The sequence below is a fragment of the Syngnathus acus genome, chromosome 9, assembly GCF_901709675.1.
Source record: "Syngnathus acus chromosome 9, fSynAcu1.2, whole genome shotgun sequence".
Lineage (NCBI taxonomy): Eukaryota > Metazoa > Chordata > Actinopteri > Syngnathiformes > Syngnathidae > Syngnathus > Syngnathus acus.
The window spans coordinates 5,164,490-5,185,399 of NC_051094.1; the positions used below are offsets into that span (position 1 = coordinate 5,164,490).

Consider the following 20,910-nt stretch of genomic DNA (forward strand, 5'->3'; position numbering starts at 1 on the left):
TCAGCAAGCACCGATTTATCTTGATTTTTCTTACTTCCGCTCACGTGACCATAGGTCACTCACGTGATCAGCTCGTGTCGTGACATCACCAGGCATCCCGGAAGTAGTCTCTAGCTAGAATGGAGTGATGGCTGCGGCCTTTCGTCGTCAACACCTCAACAGGAAGAAAATGTCAGCAGATTTTCAACTCTTCTGAACGATCTATCATCGAGTCCGGTCGGACCTCCGTCGGCGTCGCCAACGTCCCCCACACCCCGAGCTGTCCCTGGTTGGCCGTTTGGTGCACCTTGAAAGAAGAAGAAGAAGAAGCAGGCTGAAAGAAAAATTGGACAAAAATGTCACTGTTCCAATCGGCGCTGGATTTCCTCGCCGGGCCCGGCTCGATCGGAGCGGCAAGTCGGGACCAGAACGACTTTGTGGGGCAGATGGTCGAGTTGGGTGACATGAAACTGCGGATCAAGCGGGTGATTGCGGAAGGTAAAGGAATACACATTGTTGTTCATTGACAGTGGACTCGTGCTAACTCGCAGCCGGTAAGCTAACTTGCTAACAATTTATTCAGTTGCCGATAAATGACAGTTACGTTAGCACGTATTTTAAGTAGATATGCAGCAATAAACTAAACTTTGGTGCAATTGCATCGGTTTGACTGACAGGACTGCGTGACGACTTGAACTCCAAACTGCTGATGATGTTTGTTTTGTAGGAAAATCTAGCTGTCTGCAAAGTGAACCTTTATATTCGCGCTCCACTGTTCACGAATTCAACTGATTGCACATTGTCTTATTTTTATTTTTTCTTCTTCCCCAACCTCCGATTAATTCCGGACATAAGTCAGCCATTCACATTCTTTGGACACCATCTCATAGAATTTGGGAGCCATTGAATCATGTTGAATTGAGTACACAAAAGCTTTGCCAACATCTCTATCGTCTATCATAGCCCTTTTTGTTAAGGGTTCCTTCAAAAGTCCTACAGAATAGACATGTCATCTCCAAAGCTGACCTTTATAGGCCAAATCAGGGATGATGACAACTAGCAGCCCGCTGCCATTCAACAGGTTAGGGAATGTGTGATCCTATGCTGCCCCTCCAGTAACACTGAAGAAAAAATGGGGACCCCTCCAGCATTTAAGTAGCCGATCCCAGGGCTAGATAGACAAACACAAATAAGAAACTATAACAATTAAAGTAAAGTTGTGTTTGTCCTTGTCTGTTATTTACCCTATTTTGAAATTTTGGCCCTTGTTTTATTCTTGCACTCGTATTATTCTTGCACTCATGTGCGCTGCTGTGACAAGTGAATTTCCCCGCTGTGGGATGAATAAAGTTCAATCAATCAATCAATCAATCAATAGAGAAGCAAGGAGTTTATTTATGTGAGATGGAGTGAGATCTAAAGTAACAAAGATGTAGAGAAGGAACGAACACAACCAGGTCATGTTAAAAAGAAAAGAAAAGAAAAAGAGAAGATTATGGCCAATTTTCTTATTAAAAAAATACAATGACTGCAATAATGAAGAATAGGAGTGAAACAAAAAATCAGAATCAGAAGAATTAAAGCAATATAGACGAAGAAAGTGGGAAGAATCGTTAACAATGTGCTTTCCGCAGGCGGCTTCGCATTTGTCTACGAAGCCCAAGACGTCAGCAGTGGCAAAGACTACGCTCTGAAGGTCAGAGGAAACTTGTTGAATACAAGCCTTCCGTGCTTTAATCCGGATTCATTCCGCTTTTATACCTCGTGAGCGTGACATGTCAAATTCTGCTTCTGGGTTTTACTCCAGCGACTTTTGTCCAACGAGGATGAGAAAAACAAGGAAATAATCCAGGAAATTTGCTTCATGGTACGCCCGCCACCCCTATTTTCGAAATCTGAAAATTCAAATTTTGTAAAAACTTTCCCGGTCGGCCTTTGCAGAAAAAGCTGTCGGGGCACCCCAACGTGGTCCAGTTCTGCTCTGCCGCCTCCATTGGCAAAGAGGAGTCGGACACGGGTCAGGCCGAGTTCCTCATCCTCACCGAACTCTGCAAAGGTACGTTCATGACGGCCGCGACGCATATTTTGCGCAGTCGTGACTTCCTCTTTTCCGGCCGTCTGCGGCTTGGCTGAACCTTCACCCGCTTTCTGACGTTTGAATATGACTGCTTTCGAGGGCAACCTTTATCTCCTGTTTGGAATGAAACAACATCAAATCGTTGCAGCATCGACGTGGTGCGCCATCTTGTGTTTGTGCCTGGGCCACCAGGGGGGCAGGATAATATATACATACGAATTTACGCAAAGAAGATGGGTCACAACAGCTCAGTATTCTATACCCGTATTTTTTTAATTCCGATATTTGACGGAATAAAATTCTGCGTGACCGATCAGCCGAGCATTTTAAACAATATATCATGAATTTAAAAATAATTTTTTGTACTCCCATAACACCTAGAACAATCCTTTAATTCGTTGGGCTGCTCTCGTTCATGGTTTCTACATCAAATCAATTTGTTGTCCTCTGCACAGTGCAGTGCTGTTCCTCTCCAGTCCTGTAGGTGGTAGTAAACGCCAAATACAGATTTTTATCTGTCTTCTGCGTGTTGCTACTGTGTTTCAACGCCACTGAGACAGAAGGTAATGGGGACCCTGCAAACATTTGGTCTCACCCTCAGGCCAGCTGGTGGACTTCCTTCGGCGAGTGGAGCAGCGCGCCCCCGTCTCCTGCGACACGGTGCTGAAGGTTTTCTACCAGACGTGTCGTGCCGTGCAGCACCTGCACAAGCAGAAGCCCCATGTCATCCACAGAGACCTTAAGGTGGGCCCCAACAATGACATCACCTTTGCACACACCGCGTCGCACATCTCAAGAAACAATTTCAAATCTACACACAAGACCTTATAATCTTTTCAAGAGTGGTTTTTTTTTTGGTTTGTGGTCATTTTTGCTCAGTAGAGCGAATCACTCGTAATTCCTAACGATGGTTTGAGCCATGTCGCCATCTCTCGCTTGCAGATTGAGAACCTGCTGATTAGTAACCAAGGCACCGTCAAACTGTGCGACTTTGGCAGTGCCACCAGCGTGGCTCACGACCCCGACTACAGCTGGTCGGCACAGAAGAGGTCCATGGTGGAGGACGAGGTACGTGCGCGACCTCACGCTTCTTTGCCCACATTTTAACGGCGCTTTGATTCAACGTTTGGGGATAGTCTCAAATCGGTTCCAAAAAAAATAAAGTCCACTTCAAAAGCATTGGTGGTCAAGTACATGAATGGCAAAGCAGCAGGTGGCACTCTAAGCCTAACAACAATGCTGAGAAATAAAAGAAAATAATCCCATCGAAATGATCAAATTGTTATTAAGTACACCCTTTTCGACACATTTCTACTCCAAAATGACTTTGCAGTTTAAATTTAGATCGTATTTCCCTCTCTCCATAATTATCCACGCATAATTATAAATACAAAAGATGTCCGTCTAATGAAATATGTACTTAATATTTGATCGTACCGCAGTCTATTGTGTTTTGCTCTAAATTAATACTTTATAATTATTTAATCTGTCCATGTCAGTTAAATCAATGCGTTAAGTTATTAGATCGTAGTTTTGCTATATTTTTTTGTCATTTATTTTTACATTCTAAAGTGTCTATATAGGATTATTAGTATGGCATAGATATTTGATTATGTATACTTCTTACAATTAGAATAAAAGACCGAAAGAAAAAATATCAAAATCGTTTTTTTCCCCCGATTGCAAGTTCTGAAACGTATACGAAAAGAAAAGGTCGTTTGCTGCCATTAAATAACCATGAAGTTTCCCCCCCTCCCTCATGACCGCCGCACCCGTAGGAGAAATCACATTGACAAGCACCAGGCTCGCTGTTGATTGAATAACCAAGCGGGCAGTCCATGATGTTTTGTGCGGCTTTGACCACAACGAAATGCGCCCCGAGATTTGTGTTTGTAACCTGCACATCCGTCACGCTGATAACACACACGTGCTTTTATTGGACCATCACGGTTAAAACCATTCTAACCTCGCGTTGTTCCCCTCATTCAGGACTTTGGCCTTTTATTTCCACCTCACCATTTTTGCTATTTGTTAGCAGTTAGCTATGCTGAATTTGATTGGATCGACTTTACATATGCTAGGTCTAAGTAATGACGACCGTGTGGCTCTCTGAGCTGAAGTCTTCTGGAGCAGTTGCTTTGGATTTCGCAACCTTACAGTGTGTACCTGTGTGCGCGTACACACGTCTGTTTGTCTGCCTGTCTGTCCGTAGATCACAAGGAACACCACTCCAGCATACCGAACACCGGAAATGATCGACCTGTACTCCAACTATCCCATCAATGAGAAGCAAGACATCTGGGTCAGACCTCCGTTTTACCTTGTGTTTAATCACCTGAGCACAAAACCAACAGATGCCAATGTCCACAGACCCATACCCACCCATCTAACCACCCAGCCTATGCATCCATCCATCCATCCATCCATCCATCCATCCATCCATCCATCCATCCATCCATCCATCCATCCATCCATCCATCCATCCATCCATCCATCCATCCATCTGAAGCAAATTTCTTATCCCACCCTACGACAATCAGCAAGGAAGCGGATACACGAGTAATCAATTAATCCCCCATGCCTAATTTTTCCTGCCCCATACAGGCCCTGGGCTGCATCCTCTACCTGTTGTGTTTCAAGCAACACCCGTTCGAGGAAGGCGCCAAGCTGCAGATCGTCAACGGGAAGTACTCCGTGCCGCAGAACGACACCAAGTACACGGTCTACCACAATCTCATTCGTAAGTGCGCCGCGTCTAGAGTCGGTACTGGAAGCAGGTGGCAGTACCCCTCTTTCATTTGCAGGCTCCATGTTGAAAGTGAATCCCGGGGAGCGGCTCTCCATCACAGAAGTGGTCAACCAGCTTCAGGAAATAGCGGCGGCCCGAAACGTCAACCCCAAGTCCCCCATCACAGAGGTAGTGTCACCTTTTCGGAATGGTTGCTCATTCATTTTCGTCGTAGCGCTGCACTTGTTAGCAAATTAGCAAAGTCATTTGTCACCAACATGGAAGCATGCTTGAATCGCCGCACCGATTGAAATAGAAATAAATCCCCGCTCGAACCCCCGTCTTCACGCCCGCTCGGCATGGTGCCTCACATTTAGCAGTTGAGCCACAATCCTTATCCCAAATTATGCCACTTCATTAATGAGCAAATCCTCCACCAAATTTGCCATTTATGTTAAGCTGATTTCAGGGTCAGAAAGCCTCCACTTTGTAGCCATTATATACACAGTCGTCAGCTTAGATAATTGATAGGGGCCGTCTATATAAATAACTACTGAAGGGTTATCGAATCACATTTTAACTCAAGAAAAAACAAATTTGAGGAGAGGCCACTGAAAGGACATAATTGATTAGAATGCAAAGAATGAAACATTTTTACCACATTTTTGCTCAGTTCTATGGGCATGAAGCGACTCTTTCTGGTGCGTGCGGATCAGACACTATTTTGTCTTTTTATTATCCGTCCATCATCGAGGATAAAGAATATACGCCTGTTTATTTAAATATGTTGCTCTACAATTTGGGTTCTGAGATCAGCTGCTCAAAGGGGATCACGAGACCCCAATTTTGATTGAGCTCAACAGATTTAGACGACGCAAAATGAGGCGGTTGTTTGCTTCTAATTTTTATGTTGGAAAATTGCTAAATAGGGTCACTGGCGTGTGAAGGCGCCACTCTGTTTTGCGGCTCGCGGGCCTCATTTTGAGAAACGCTACTTTACAGCTCCCGATACTGTCCGTAGCCGCCTCCTTCGAAGGGAAGAAGGCTAATCTGATTAGCGTTATGGGGTTTCCCTGCTGCCCGTAAGAAGATTATTGTCCTCCGCCTCCTCATGAACTTCCTTCGACGACACGGTGGAGTGCAAGGAAAGCGGAGTAGATAGCGCCGATCGCCGTCTCGGGATTTTGTTAGCGTTGAAAGAAGCTTTTGGAAGGGCATGATGTTGACCGCCTACTACTGCTGGCGTCCCATGCATGACGGATATGAATGTCTGCAGCTCCTGGAGCAGAATGGAGGGTTCGGAAGTAACGGGGCGGCGGCGGCAGCATCGACGGCGGCGACGACGGTCACGGCCCCCTCGCAGATACAACACAACAATGCAGGTGAGCGCTACTTCTTTTGTCCATAATGGGATTTAGAATTGTTTTTAAATGCTTTCTATGGTGATGGGGATGTCTGCTTGTAGGCGTGGCTCTCTTGAAATGGCACTTGTTGGGTCTACTCATTTATAAATCATCAAATGTGTACAAATAAAACCTCTTTGTATAAATTGCTAATTGATGGATCGCTAAAACCAGTTTCTTTGAAATGTTGTCTATTTGGTGAAAAGAAATACAGGTACATTTAGACTGTACACCATTGCCATGCTAATAATAAGTAAGAGATTGGTTTGACAATTTTGCCCACATTTTCCCTAAACTCATACGATAAAGGCATTTACGATCCCGACCAGTCGGGTAGCGGCTTCCTGGACATCCTCAAGGGAGGAACCGAGCGCTTCCTGACCAACATCAAGGATACCTCCTCCAAGGTCATCCAGTCCGTAGCCAGGTAAGATGCTTGTTTCTTGTTTTTTTTGTCTTTTATCGACCGATCTCACATGGACGTCGCCGTCACTGTTTCCTCCCGGCTCCTTATGCCGGAGTGCAAATCAAAGTCTGAAGGTTTTCCACTGTTCTCCTTCTGTTTGGCTGAATTCATTGTTTTTCACCCTTGGTATTTGGTTTGGTCATTTTGTGTATTTGTTTTTCCTTTTTTCTCTCCGTCCAATCCCTCACCATGTCTCCATCTGCTAGCAACCCAAGGTAAACATTGAGCCTCGGCCAAGCTCCTGTAGTCTGAGCGTGTGTTTGATTTAGTTCAACTCTGTTGCATTTGTATTGTCTGCAAAATAACTGCTAATTTGCGCGTGCTCCACTACCACCGCAATCATAACGAGGATCAATCGTTTGCTGTTTTTGTCATTTGATTTGAAGCGGCATAATGTGTCTCCCCTCAAGACGAAGAAGAGACGTGCGACAACGCATGAATGATTGCTAACCAAGCAGTGTCCGAACTCGACGTCACATAATGATGCATACTAACTTTCAAATTGACCCGGTTAAAAGGCATTTTACAATTTGAAATATGTCCCGGTCAAAGTGACCCGGGTGCATTGTTTGTACTCCTGACAAGCGGCAAAACGAGAATTATGCCACTGGATGACCTGAACTCGGGTTCCTTTGACTCGCAATGTATTGGGAGTGCCGGGCCAGTTGTTCGGCTTTAAAACGGGTCACTTTGACCCGCAGTGTGTTACTTAATATGGCTGTCGCAGTCATATGCAGGGAGGATGTTTGAAGCACTTTTTTTTTTTGGTCCACCTCTGCGACCCTGCCCTTTGTTTTGCAGCTACGCCAAAGGTGACCTAGATATCTCCTACATCACCTCGAGAATAGCAGGTTAGTTTTCGGTCGGGAACCAACCTGTTCAATATTTCCATCCCTTTTTTCGTCTCACAAGTAAAGTTTGCATCTGTATGCAGTCATGTCTTTCCCGGCCGAAGGGGTGGAGTCTGCTATAAAGAATAATATCGAGGACGTGCGCCTATTTCTGGATTCGCGGCACCCAGGACACTACGCCGTCTACAACCTCTCCAGGCGCTCCTATAGGCCGTCCCGCTTCCACAATCGGGTACGCGTGCGAGCGGGCGGGCAGCTTGCGCAAGCTCTGCTGTCGATTATTTTGTCGATTTAATAGACAAGTTGGTTGATGTCGATTGTTTCCGAACATCAATGAGATGTCCTTTAAGAGCTCCCGAACGTGCGCAAACGGCGTCCCCCGTGTTTTCCCGGCCTAGGTCTCGGAATGCAACTGGCAGGTTCGCCGCTCTCCCCACCTGCGCAGTCTGTACAGCGTGTGCAAGAACATGCATCAGTGGCTCAAGCAGGACCAGAGGAACATCTGCGTGGTCCACTGCCTGGTAAGCAGGCGCCAGAAGGTGGCCGCGCTGCTCTTGCCTTTTGTGTGCAGCGTCGTCTGTTTTTGCCGCAGGACGGCAGGGCAGCGTCCGCCGTGGCCGTTTGCTCCTTCCTGTGCTTCTGCCGCCTCTTCACCACGGCCGAAGCGGCCGTCTACATGTTCTCCATGAAGCGGTGCCCGCCCGGTATAGCCCCATCTCACAAGAGGTGGTGCCGCCGCCCCGCGTTTGTGTCCCCTTTCCGTTACGGCGCCGTGACAGCCGGCTGATTTGTGCAGGTACATCGAGTACATGTGCGACATGATGGCGGAGGAGCCCATCGTCCCGCACGGCAAGCCCGTTCTCATCCACGCCATCACCATGACGCCCGTGCCGCTGTTTAACAAGCAGCGCAATGGCTGTCGGCCCTTCTGCGAGGTCTACGTCGGCGACGAGAGGGTCCTCACCACCTCGCAGGAGTATGACCGGATGAAGTATGTCTGCGTTTGGTTTCTTTTCAAGCATAGAATGCTCCAGGCGGTAAATTGAGAGGAATCTGTGTTTATGAAATGGAATCAAATGTTTCAGCAGTGTGAAGCTCCTTTGATGTCGCGGCTCATGTTCCATTTACAGGGATTTTAAAATGGAGGACGGACGAGCGGAGATTCCTCTCAACGTGACCGTCCAAGGAGACGTGCTGGTGGTGATCTACCACGCCAGGTCCACGCTGGGAGGACGTCTGCAGGCCAAGGCAAGAATGAATACCGTATTTCTTCTAATTATCGCCAAGGGGCACTGAAATGGGCGATGATATGTATATTTTCCTTATGTAGTATGCAATAGCTGCATCTCACCGGTGTTCTCAACACTAGATCTACCTCTAACAGCGGGGTGCGTCAATTGACGCTCCATCGATGAGACACGTCGCACATCACATGTTGCGCACGTCATATTATCGCGATCGTCTTGTTCGACCGCACGCCCCGATAACGTAATTGTGTGAGGATATTGTAGCGGAGTGACGAGTGTAATAGTTTAGGGAGAAAACCAATTTAAAAGGGACATTCGATGTGCTGTCACAATCAGTCATATTTAAACTTGCGCAATGACGTCGGCATGCGGTCGCGGAGGAAAACGTAAGTTTTGGGGGGGATTTTTAGCAGCATGGGCGATAATTAGAGGTATCAATGTTTATTTATTTATGTCATCGCTAACACACACTGGGGGATTATTAGAATGTGGGCGATAATTAGAATAAATTCGGTACCTCCGGTAAAGAGTTCTTTGGTCCCGTTATGATGCACACATTTTTTTTTATCCCTTGGGCAAACTTCTTTTTTGGAACGTGTGCACTTCCAAGCAAGACGGCAGGGTCGTTGATACTTTTTGATCCAGCGTCGTCGTATCTTCCTCGGTGAAAGCCGCTCCCAGGGGCTGAATTTCCAAAACATCGTCATTTATACATTGGCTTCCCTGCGTTTGCTGTTTCAGATGGCCTCCATGAAAATGTTCCAGATCCAGTTCCACACAGGCTTTGTGCCCAGAAATGCTACCACGGTGAAGTTTGCCAAGTCAGTATTTTCATTTTTTTTTACGTTGAAACGTTTTCTTATTTTGCACCAGAAAATAAAAAGGAAAAAAAAATCACACAAACTATTGGTTCGTTCTCAGTAACGGGAGAAATGTCTCTAATCTCAAAACTTTGACTTTTTGACCCCAACAAAATGCATCTTTGTTCTTCTGCCATGACATTGCTTTCCGGCAGATACGACCTGGACGCCTGCGACATCCAGGAGAAATATCCGGACTTGTTTCAGGTCAACCTGGACATTGACGTGGAGCCCCGGGACCGAGCCAGCGCCAAGACTCTGCCGTGGGACGGCTTTCAAACCAAGGGCCTCAACCCCAAGATCCTCTTTTCGTCCCGCGACGAGCAGCAAGAGATCCTCAGCAAATTTGGTAGATTACACCTTTTGGAAGCAATGTTGTTTTTCAACTCTGCTGGCCATTTTTGGACCAATTTAAGGTCGAAAGAGCCGTGCAGTAGAAGAATGAAAGAATTTGCTCACCTTTCACGATCTGCAGGTAAACCGGAACTGCCACGTCAGCCGGGATCCTCTGCGTTCTATGACGCCGGTCAACCGCCTCAGCAACCCGCGCAAGCCTCGCAAAGCTCGACCGCCTCGGAAGCGGATTCTCCCGTGAGCAGCGACACCGGCGCCAACAACTTCTTCCAGACGCTGGACTGGGAAGGTGCGAGGTCATTCCATGTGCTTTAAAAGCTTCTACACTTTGAATTGTTCATAAGCCTGTCTGTGCGTGTCTGTCAGATGTCGGCGGGCCTCTAGACACATCGGGCATCCAAACGGGCGGGTCCTCGAATGAGCTGGAAGATCTGAGTGACCAGTCGGAAGGAGAGTCCTACTCGTGCTCGACCCACAGCGGGGAGCCTCCGGCGCGGGATAACAGCGAGCCGCTCTTCGATGCCGACTTCCAGGTACGCAAAATATAGCTTGAGGCTTTCCGGGGAGAAGCTAACGTGGCACTTTGCAGCTTCACGTTCCACACCAGTCACAGATGGTCCAAATCTAGAAGTTGTGGAATCAACATCACATGAATCACCCTTGATTGTTATAGAAGGGTGGCACTGCTTAGCACGCCCACCTCACAGTTCAGAGATGCAGGGATCCATTCCTGCCCTCACCACGTGGAATTTGCATGTTCTTCCTTTGGGTTTCCTCTGGGCACTCCAGTTTTCTCCAAAAACATGCACGGTAGGCAGATTGAGATCTCCAAATTGCCCGTAGGTGCGAGTGCAGGTGGTTTTTGGTCTCTGTGTGCTCTACGATTGGCTGACAACTGGTATAGGTTGGCACCCGCCTACTGCCCGATGACTGCTGGGATAGGCTCTAGCATGCCCGCCACCGTCAGAACAAATTAAGTGTTCATAGCAGTGTAAGCATATTGATTGCTAGCATGAGAAGCTAATGCAACCCCCTCCCTCCTTCCCTCCCAGACTCCAATCCCATCTCCCGAGGACTCACCCACCGACAACACAGCCGATCTCTTAGGTTTGAACTCCGAACTCCAGGCGCCGACGACGACCTCCGCTGGCCTGAAGGCCTCGTCTAGCCATGGCGACCTTCTCAACGACCTGTTTGCACCACCTGCCGAGCACACGACGGCAACCCAGGAGGACTTGTTCTTTAGCAGCTCCAAACGTAAGCATCTTTGTGAGAATATTTGGGTTGAATTGCAATATTTCAGGCCTAAAAGTCATTTGAACTCCGGGTTTATGTAGCTTTAGATGCCTCTTTTCAAGAAAATGTCGGTGAAATTCTCAGTTGAGCAACTCAAAAATGTTGCCTGAATTTCTAATCCGACTGACTTCCGAGTTGATCTTTTGATGTTGACTGAACTGAGTAATTACACCGAATTTCGCGTGACGTTGTGCTGGCAAATTTTGGTTTGAACTCCCATTTATTGATATTTTGTTCAATGTAGGGATGTGCAATTATCGGAAGCAGGGGCGACGGACTGATACCGACCTTTTTGGGATATATCGGTCCCTTGCCAAGGCTGCCGATTCCAGCCGCCCTATACTTAAAATAAGAAAAATGAAAACGTGTCGAGGAAGTTCTTGCCAACGGTCACTGCGGTGGTTTGACACATTGGTCTTTGGTCCAGTTTATTGAAAAGGCTGAAAATGTTTGACATGCAGTAAGTAAATATGCAGGGCACCGTGTGTGTGTTTTTGGGCAGCCACAAGCGACCCGTTCGACCCGTTTGGGATGGGCTCCAGCTCCGGCGTGGGCTCCAGCGTGGGCTCGTCCCGGCAGGCCTCTGGCCCCGACCTGTTTGGGGACTTGATGGGTTCTGAGAGTTCGGCGCCGAGCAAAGCCGCTTCCGCTTCCAACGCCAGCCTCTTGAACCTGAGTGAGTGATGCCCCTTCCTTTAGCGCATGATGCCGGCGTGTTCCTATTTGTGTTTGCTGTCAGATCAATTAGGTAACAATGCTCCCAAGATGACATCGTCGGCCAGTCACCCGGACCTCTTGGGCGGGTGGGAAAGCTGGACAGCCAGCACGTCGGCGGCCATGAACTCCACTGCCAGGCCCGCCTATGTCAGCGCAGGTAAGAATCACCTAATGTATGAGAATACATCAGGTAGTTTTTTTTTTTCCCCTTTGTTTTGAGGGGGAGGGGGCTAACTTCCCGTATTTGTGTGCTCGTAGCTTCGAGTAGGTCTTCCATGTCCAAGGCCAAGTCTCAGACCTTAGATCCCTTTGCTGATTTGGGGAATTTAAGCTCCAATTTACCGGGTAAGTGTTAGCATCCATCCATCGACTTTCCAAAGCGCTCCCCTTGATTTGAATATCCAAGTATCCATCCCCCCCCCCCCCCCCCCCAAATTGAACGTGATGCATTTGTTCCAGGTTCGACCACCGGTAACTTCTCCAAGCCTAGCAAGGCTCCATCGCCCTCCTCATGTTCGGCTAAGCCTCAAGGTCCGGCGTCCTGGCAAGCCGGCAAAGCCCCCCAGGGCCACAACAAGACCTGGCAGTCGGGTCCCGGTTCTGCGCCCAAAGCGTCTGCGCCCCCCCAGTGCGCTGGCCCTCACACCACCAAGGCCAACTACAACCTCAACTTCCCCAGCGTCATCGGGGGTCGCGAGGAGAGAGGCGTTCGGCCTCCGGCATTCGGTAGCTCCCCGCCGTCACGTTTGGCGCGTGTGCCGCCAATGTGCTCTGAAAATGTTTCTTTCTCGCCGCTTGCGTTGCCGTTACGCAGGCCCCAAGCCCAAAGTCAAGGAGGACGACTTTGGGGACCTGCTGTCCACTCAGGGATTCTCCTCCAAGATGGATAAAAAAGGGCCCAGGACCATCGCCGAAATGAGGAGGCAGGAGCTCACAAAGGAAATGGATCCGCTTAAACTGCAGGTACAATTTCCCTTCCCGAGTGACTTTTGATTGAGAAGTGGATTCAACCTTTGACAACGACCGAGATGTAACGGAATTTCCAGCGCACTGCAATAACGCGACCTCCTTTTTCAGGCATGCAAAACCTCTTGGAAACTTTTGGGAAAATTTGAAAAGGGACCATCCATTGGCAAATGTCTTTGTATTCTTTGTTTCAGTTTGTAACTTTGAGTTTGTAGTTCTCTTTGGCTCAGCCACGTGCCTTCCGATGACTCTTGACCTCCCTCCTCTTAGATCTTAGACTGGATCGAGGGCAAGGAGAGAAACATCCGCGCGCTGCTGTCCACGCTGCACACGGTGCTGTGGGAGGGCGAGAGCCGCTGGAGGCCCGTGGGCATGGCCGACCTGGTGACGCCCGACCAGGTGAAGAAGTTCTACAGGAAGGCCGTCCTGGTGGTCCATCCAGATAAGGTGCGCTTTGGACACAATACGTATAGTGCCGTGAGACCTGCAATGGTCCCTTGACTTGCGAGTGCCCCTTTTTGACTAAGCTGAGCAAGTTGGGAAGACAGAGCCGTTCATTGAACGAGACAATTCGTCCAAGACGCAAATACAAAAATAAAACACTCACAAGCGGCCTGAATGTTGGTCAAATTTGAATGTGAATTCTGATTTTTAAAAGAAAGATCCCTTTACTCAAAAACAGGACATTGACGATGACGCAGTTACTGGTTTGGTTGGTAATAAATACATCAGGGGTGAAAAAGGGCCAAAAGGTTGACTCTATATAGTAAAGCAAAAGAAGATTTTTGCCCGTGTCTCATTTTGGAAGAAAGAAAAACAACGCAAGTCAGTCTGCTCTAATGGAAGACGGCAGAAATCTCAAACAATGAACCTTTTGAGAGGTTGAAATTCAGGGGGTTGGGCCATTTGAAATTAAGCAAGGTCCATGCATCTTTATCGGGAGTTAATTTGATTAGGTGCGGGTTAATCGGATAATTGTTTCCCCTCTAATGACAAGCATTCATTCAATCCTGATTTGTCTCTTCCTCCCTCTTTTTGAATCAACGGAATCACCCCGCAGGCAACTGGCAAGCCATACGAGGACTACGCTAAGATGATCTTCATGGAGCTGAATGATGCCTGGTCAGAGTTCGAGAACCAGGGATCCAAAGCCCTCTTTTAGTAGAAAAGACAACAAAAGTGACACAAAAAGACGGTCCGGCTGAGGACTGCATTGTGAACAGATATATCTAACCCCGCGGGGCATGATTGGACGGGACTGAGCCCACATTGGGCCTTCTTTGTTTTTCTTTTGTTTTGTATTTTTTTTGCACTGCCCGTCTTTCACTCCACTTCACAATCTCCCCAAGTCCTTGCTACATCTGTGGAAATACAAAAGAAAAAACAACACCGTTGACGCTCTGCAACATTCAAGGGGTGACAATGGTGAGAAGAGCGAGGAATTTCTGAATGCTGAGAAATCCTAATGGATTTTACAAACGGAACTGCTTTGTTGGTGCCTGTCAGTATTGTAGACAAGCCTTCAAAATGGCTGCCAAACAATGTGATTTGTCTGCCAGTCACTATTGTGAAACACACACGCTACATACTCACGCTAGTTAGTCTAGTGGTACTTTCTGACAAAACAGACCCACGTAAACAAAAGTGCTCTTTTTTTTAAAATTATTATTACTATAGCCGTCCAATCGTGCTATGCTACGTGACTAACCGCTCATGATAAGGCCATTAGCGATAGAGAGTGACGAACATTCCATTAGCGCTACCGCTAACTACTTGCACCTCAACAATCCGGCTTGTAGTTAGCGTAATGTGACAAATAATGAAGGAGGTGTGCATCCAGTTAGCATCATGCTATCCTAAATCGCTAACATCGCGCACTGCAGCAATCAGGCTTTTTCGATGCACTCTGACGATGAAGCAATTAACAGCCGACCACATGCACCCTAATTAACAGTCAGGCTACTTTTGACAGGGCAAAGCCTTGAGTTGGGAGCTATGCCACCCAAGACTGACAATGTGAAGTTGGCAAAGTAGCACGGCGTACTGCTAACCACGTACACTGAATGTTGGACAGGAGCTCGCTCTTGTTGGCATCTCTTGCTAACTCGTGAACGGGCGTGGCTGATGTTTTCTGAATGACATAGATCAACCATAACATGTGTGATTCGCTTTTCATATTTCAGAAGGGTCCATTGTGTGCATAAATATTGTAAATACAAAACATCCATCTCGTGACTTTGTGAAGATGACATTCGAGTGACAGATCCGCGCGGGAGTACGTGTTTTATAACATCACACTGTTGTTAGTTGACGTCGTGTTAGTTCACATTTTTACCTCATGGACCAATCCAATCACTTTCTTATTTATTATTATTATTATTTGTCAGTTTATTTTTTGCATTCTACTGGTGCCTGATTAAAAAAAAAAGATTAGAGTTGGAAAAAATCATTGGTTAGATTTTCATATGATAATATATTAGAGGGTGTGTGGGGGACCACTTTGATTTCATCCCAAAAGTTATAAATATGCTTTTTACAAATATGAATACAGATATATATAGAAATATATATCCTATCTTGTCATATCTTTCTTTTCTTTTTTTTTTTTACTTCCTTTTTTTGTTGAGATTTTTAAATTTGTGTTTCCAGTATGATTGTAAGTTTAAGAATGGAAATCATCAATACAGTGTTTTACTGGATCAAATTGTCATAACAAGAGAATATGAATGTATGAATAAACATTAAAAGTTCTGACGGCAAAAATAATTTTTTGTAACAAGCCGACCACATTTTCAGTCACGTTTTACTTGAACTGAGCTTCATGGTACGTAGCTAATTAACAATAATAAAATACAATACATCTTTATCTATAGTACTCTGTCAACTGTTGCCGTTCATGTATTGGAAGACAAAATTGTCTTTTGTGAGCAAATACGTTGGCATCGCTTACAAGGAAACGTACGTTTGGAAGCTCTTGAAAGCTTCTTTGTGCAAAGTCGTGTGGGAAAAGGTGATAAGGACCCAGATGTCACCTCTGACACCATTAAATGTGGACCATCCCACCAACTTAGGCTTGACGGGTGACTTTTTCAATGATGAGAACTTAAAGATGCCAAGGATCAAGAGGCTAAGCCAATTGAAGAAGACTCGTGCGTTTAATCACGAAAAAGTTATCAGATGCTCGTAATGTCACAATTTGACACAATTTGTTTTGGACTGGAAGGAATCCAACTATGATGCGAGGTGGTCTCGCCCATGCGAGTTTAGACCAGGTGGACACGTCGGCATGAGCCAAAGCAGCTTGGAGAAGCTGAGACAACATGTTGCCCACTTTGTTGATGCTAACCCTCGGCGTTGTCTTGGTGGCGACGGAAAACGACATCAAAACCACGGCGGCACCGGACGGTCACATCACCATTGCGCAGGGGAAACTTCTGGTGAGTCCTCCACATCCAAATCAGCCCTGGGAAAATGTTGAAAAGATCCAAATATTGGTTAAAATGTGCATGTAAGTGAATGCCAAACAAATGAAATATTTTCTATTTTAATTTTTCCTGATGCAATTCTAAAGTGGGTCAATGATTCACGGATTTTTGCTCTTTGCCGGCCAACGGAATTGTTTTTCCTCACAATAAGCGGCGATGTACTGTATTAATGAGGTGAATACATATATCATTTTTCATACCAAAATAGCAACAGTTTTGTATTTTTGATGAATTGGATTATTCTTAATTATTTAAAAATCACACAAATATATATCAAATGGGTGATGTAAAACTTGTTTGTTTGTTTTTCAGGCTCCCAGCGTGGTTGGATGAGGCATCAAGAAAATGCCCGAGCTGCATCAATTCCTGATGGAGCGCTGGGCTTTGTAGTATCCTTCTCGTCAACACCTTTTCCACACAAACGTCTTTTTTTCCCAAGACGCAAGTCGTCTTGAATGTTTGCCATAACACATTTGGTCATTTATGCTGTCGAATGAAAATGGAATTTACTCGAGTAAATGATGTTGAGCTCATTACACAAAGATGCTAAATAATTTACGATGTTAAAAAAATAAAATACGTACGTTTCTTTTGTTTACGTCAACGTTTCTGAAACCATGCACCGGAGGTGCGTTCGAGTCGAAGTTTCCTTGATTCGAGGTTTCCTCTTCCAGTCACAACCTGGAGTATGATTCCTCGGAAGAAGTGGACCCTCGACTCGTTTTTTATGATGACAAGGGCGAGGTCGTGAAGGTGATTTGTAACTCTCCCCGTTTTTGGCAACTCAAATTCAGAGAGGTGGGAAGGCTGCAGCTATTAGCTAAGAAATCCAAACAATACCAGAACTGAAGCTTTCTTTTTTTTCTTCTTATGAAAGCTGGATTTCTGCAACATATCTACACAAAATAATTTTACAAGAAAAAAAGCTTAATATTTAGCCCATATATTTTTAACTTCTGATCTAAAAAAAAAAAAAAAACTAAGTTAGTCAAAAACATTTTTTTCTGCTTGAAAACTTTTTTTGTTTTTTCAAAAAATGTTTGATTTCCCTCCTAATACTGTAAAACTATTTTAAAACCAAATTGTTTTGCGTCTCTTTCTGTTTGCAGACGGTTGGCGTGAAAGGTATGAAGGCGGTGGAGATCGCCGCCCTACTGGACTCCCTTGGCTTCTACAAGCGGTCGCAGAAGGGCGAAGCAGTGCCAGAGGAGTTCCAGAACTTCCCCTTGCGTGCCCTGCGTGACGAGCTGTGACGTACCCCAGGAAGCCAAACGCCGCCACTGCGTCTCGCACACGCCATTGATGACGAACGGAGCCTCAAGGTGTTCCCAAAATACAAAAACCCGGCTTTGTTCTGACGGCTCGCTTGGCCTGACGTAGTGCGCGCCCGTCGTGCGCTTATTCCTCACGTGTCTGATCCAATTAAAAAAAAAATTTAACATGCTTGAGCGTGCTTAATATTTATTGTACATAAATCTAGGATGTGAGCAGAAACCAGAAAGTTATATACAAGGAAGAAATGAATTGAATTCAGCTGTAGTTTGATAAAGGACCAAAACGAACAAAATTAAAACTAAGTAAAAGTGAAAATAAATACAAATATAAAAAAATAGATAGCTGAAAAAAATAGATAGATATTTTGACCCACGGGGGTCGCGGGCTTGCTGGAGCCTATCCCAGCAGTCATCGGGCAGTAGACGGGGGACACCCTGAACCGGTTGCCAGGACACACTAAAAATGGATGGATGGGTTTTGGTCCTCCATAGTTCAGGTCTTCCATCGTCTTGGACCACTATGTCTGTCTGCCGTTGGCTCCACAGCGTCGTTTACTGGCGGCAGCGTGCAATTGCAGCAAATTTTATAATAACTCGACTCTGACATCTACTGGACAAAACCGATCGCTCTTTTCAGTCCGTTAAATCCGGAGTTCTTAGAAGAGAGGAGTCAGTGTTCAATGTTGTTATCCGATTATTCCATTTTCTTTTCAGTACGGTCTCACTGCGCCCTTGAAGGGTATTTTCTTGAATTTCTGTCCTTTTCTTTTGCCATTAGTTGAGCCGTGTTTCTTCTCGACGACATGCAATATGCACGCTGTTATCGTTTCAGATTGACTCATGAGAAGATTTTGACTAATCCGCAAGGCGCCCGCCTCCTCTTTGCCAATCTGATTATCTGCCCCCGCGCACGCCTTGCGCACGTTTGCGTGATGCCCGCGTTCTACTCGCCGGTTCCCGACAACGTTGGCGTGGGCCCGGCCCGCGCGTACTCTTCGCCCGCCCGCAGAGAGCCCCGTGACCTTTCACCTTCGTCTTTAGTTTCACGTTCAGGTTGGTCCTCATTCTTGACTTTGATTGATTTGATTGATTGAACACATATGACACAAAAGGTTAAAATTTTGGAAGAAGGGAAAAGATGCTCATCAGATATCATCGATCAAAGCGGTTTACATGTTCAAATGGAGCGACGACATTCTTCACCGCATATGTCGGAGGGGGATTAGCGACACAAACAACACATGCGGACAATTAGATGGCTGCCTTCTAAAACATGAACATTTAAACACACACAACAAATGCAAGTCGGATTTGTAGTCAGTTGAAAAGCCAATATTTTAGAAATCAATAATAATGATACTAATGATAATAATAATAATAAAAGTGCTAATCAAAGAAAATATATAGTGCTTTGAGATCATTCTTTTTTCCAAGAAAAAGCTTTTTATAAAATTTCAGTCAACATTCATAACATTGTGTGTGTGTGCGTGTATGACATTTGTACAATTTGTGCCTTTTCAGCATGGTGGTACGACGTGTGTCTGCAGATGTCGATCTACTTCAACATGTTTTATGTGCCTTGCTGGTGGTTTTCGTCCGTCTGCATGCTGCAAGTCAAGGTCAGCGCTTCGACGAAACATGACCCAGAGCCACTGAGAGGGCCAGTGAGCCAACTCTGTTATCGTCGTCACTGTCAAACCTCATCCACGATCCGAGAAATTGAAAAACAAACAAACAGGGTTGCAAAATTATTTTTTGGGCTTCAAAGATTCCAATGGAGATCCTTAGGTCAGGATTAGAGTTACCTTTAAGATTGGGTTTGGTATCAATGGGGTGAATTAGTTTAGGGTTAGCGCACCGACCTTTTTGAAAATGAGAGCTCGGTCCTCTGTTCCCAAAAAGGCGAAAAAGGTTTACCGGTTGCGTACAGACTCTTGAAATGACAAATTTACCGGTTGCGTACAGACTCTTGAAATGACAAATTTGCTAAGCTCCCAGGAATGATCAGCATCGCAAGCTAGAAACGAATGATTTCCCTCAATCTGTCCATGACATTTCCAAAAGATGGCTTCCACTACGTTCCTAGGAAATTACAATGCCCGGGCCGTCACTGCTGAGCTGGATTTCAAGCAGACCTGCAGGCAACTCGAAGCCTGTGTGTTTGTTTTTCAGTTTGCGCATCTTCCAGGATACTATCAGGGTCTGGCGATCAGCGGCATCGCACTCGTCACTGTCGTGGAAACTGTCCGCCTTTACCTGGGTTACTTTGGCAACCTGCATCAGAACGTGAGAGCTTTCCTTCGCATGCATTGTTTTGATTGCTTCTTTTTGTAGTTCACATTCTGTTTTCCTCATCATTTATGGAATTACTTCATGTACTTTGTTATTTACTTGAAGTACTTCCTTTTAAGATTCTCAATGTTCCTGTCACTTTTTTTTTTGAATCTACTTTATGCTCTTAAACTGCTTTATATACATCGGAACTTGATGTACTCAAAAGTACTATGTAGTGTGTATACTTGTAAATTGCATGCAACTAATGGATATACGTGTGCATGTGTGTGTAGGTTGCATGGCTGTGCTGCTTCTGCGTGTTGACGCTGTCGTTGGAGCTGCCGGTGCTGTTGTTCTTTGTGACGGACGAGGGGGAGCTCATCCTCCCGCTGGAGCGTGCCGTCCACTCGCTGCTGCTGACCGCCGCGCTGGCCCAGGTCGTGGCCGCCGCGCTTGCGCTGCACTCCATGACCAGAAAGCTGACACTGCTCTTCCACCTGCGCCAGCTGGCCAAGGTTGACAGCTTCGGCAACTCCGCCACCCCCGGCGAACCCGGCCTCGGCTTGTCGTACCGCCGGGTTACTGCTCCTTAATTTGGAAGTCGAGCCCAAGTGTTTCCTGACAAGAATATTTCTAAACGTTGCATTCTGATGAATTGCGTAATGTGGATGAAGCAGTGGCAGAGGGCGGCCATTCCGTCACCTACTGTACCTAAAAATGACATGAAGGTGCCGATTAATTGTTTTTCTATTCTTTTTTGAATGTTACGCATGAACACATAAATGAATGCCGACTGTGGGAAAACCTTTGCAGGAAATTGTCCGTCGTTTTTGCATTTTGCAGTTTAAGGCTATTTGCTGATGCATTAAGTCTCTATTGTCACGATGGAAATACGTCTGATAAAAGTGATTGATAAAAAAAATAAATAAATAA

The 20,910-nt window shown here is 45.9% G+C and overlaps 3 protein-coding genes across 5 annotated transcripts; all 3 read left to right on the top strand.

The window, feature by feature from the left end:
• Positions 1-87: 87 nt before the first annotated feature.
• Positions 88-15,710, top strand: gak (cyclin G associated kinase). Of its 3 annotated transcripts, XM_037258093.1 has the most exons (30): positions 89-477; positions 1,614-1,675; positions 1,787-1,846; positions 1,921-2,035; positions 2,658-2,800; positions 2,999-3,124; positions 4,269-4,358; positions 4,661-4,796; positions 4,861-4,973; positions 6,061-6,166; positions 6,497-6,614; positions 6,860-6,868; positions 7,455-7,504; positions 7,588-7,736; positions 7,903-8,025; positions 8,097-8,230; positions 8,301-8,495; positions 8,635-8,752; positions 9,493-9,572; positions 9,767-9,960; positions 10,087-10,254; positions 10,332-10,498; positions 11,018-11,222; positions 11,764-11,937; positions 12,001-12,135; positions 12,237-12,323; positions 12,438-12,704; positions 12,793-12,941; positions 13,215-13,391; positions 14,005-15,710. In XM_037258093.1, exons 1-30 carry the CDS (start codon positions 336-338, stop codon positions 14,104-14,106), a joined length of 3,894 nt encoding a protein of 1,297 aa, XP_037113988.1. In that variant the 5' UTR covers positions 89-335; the 3' UTR covers positions 14,107-15,710. The 3 variants fall into 3 exon arrangements, with proteins under 3 accessions (XP_037113990.1, XP_037113988.1, XP_037113989.1); XM_037258094.1 differs by lacking the exon at positions 6,860-6,868; XM_037258095.1 differs by lacking the exons at positions 12,793-12,941; positions 13,215-13,391; positions 14,005-15,710 and having other exon boundaries at positions 88-477; positions 12,237-12,327; positions 12,438-12,598.
• Positions 15,711-16,223: 513 nt separating this feature from the next.
• Positions 16,224-17,877, top strand: selenoe (selenoprotein e). Its single transcript, XM_037258208.1, has 4 exons — positions 16,224-16,381; positions 16,742-16,818; positions 17,104-17,182; positions 17,539-17,877. Exons 1-4 carry the CDS (start codon positions 16,265-16,267, stop codon positions 17,680-17,682), a joined length of 417 nt encoding a protein of 138 aa, XP_037114103.1. The 5' UTR covers positions 16,224-16,264; the 3' UTR covers positions 17,683-17,877.
• A 249-nt stretch (positions 17,878-18,126) lies between these two features.
• Positions 18,127-20,870, top strand: LOC119126775 (transmembrane protein 17A-like). The gene is made up of 4 exons (XM_037258194.1): positions 18,127-18,756; positions 19,225-19,322; positions 19,876-19,989; positions 20,271-20,870. Exons 1-4 carry the CDS (start codon positions 18,507-18,509, stop codon positions 20,568-20,570), a joined length of 762 nt encoding a protein of 253 aa, XP_037114089.1. The 5' UTR covers positions 18,127-18,506; the 3' UTR covers positions 20,571-20,870.
• The last annotated feature ends 40 nt before the right edge of the window (positions 20,871-20,910 follow it).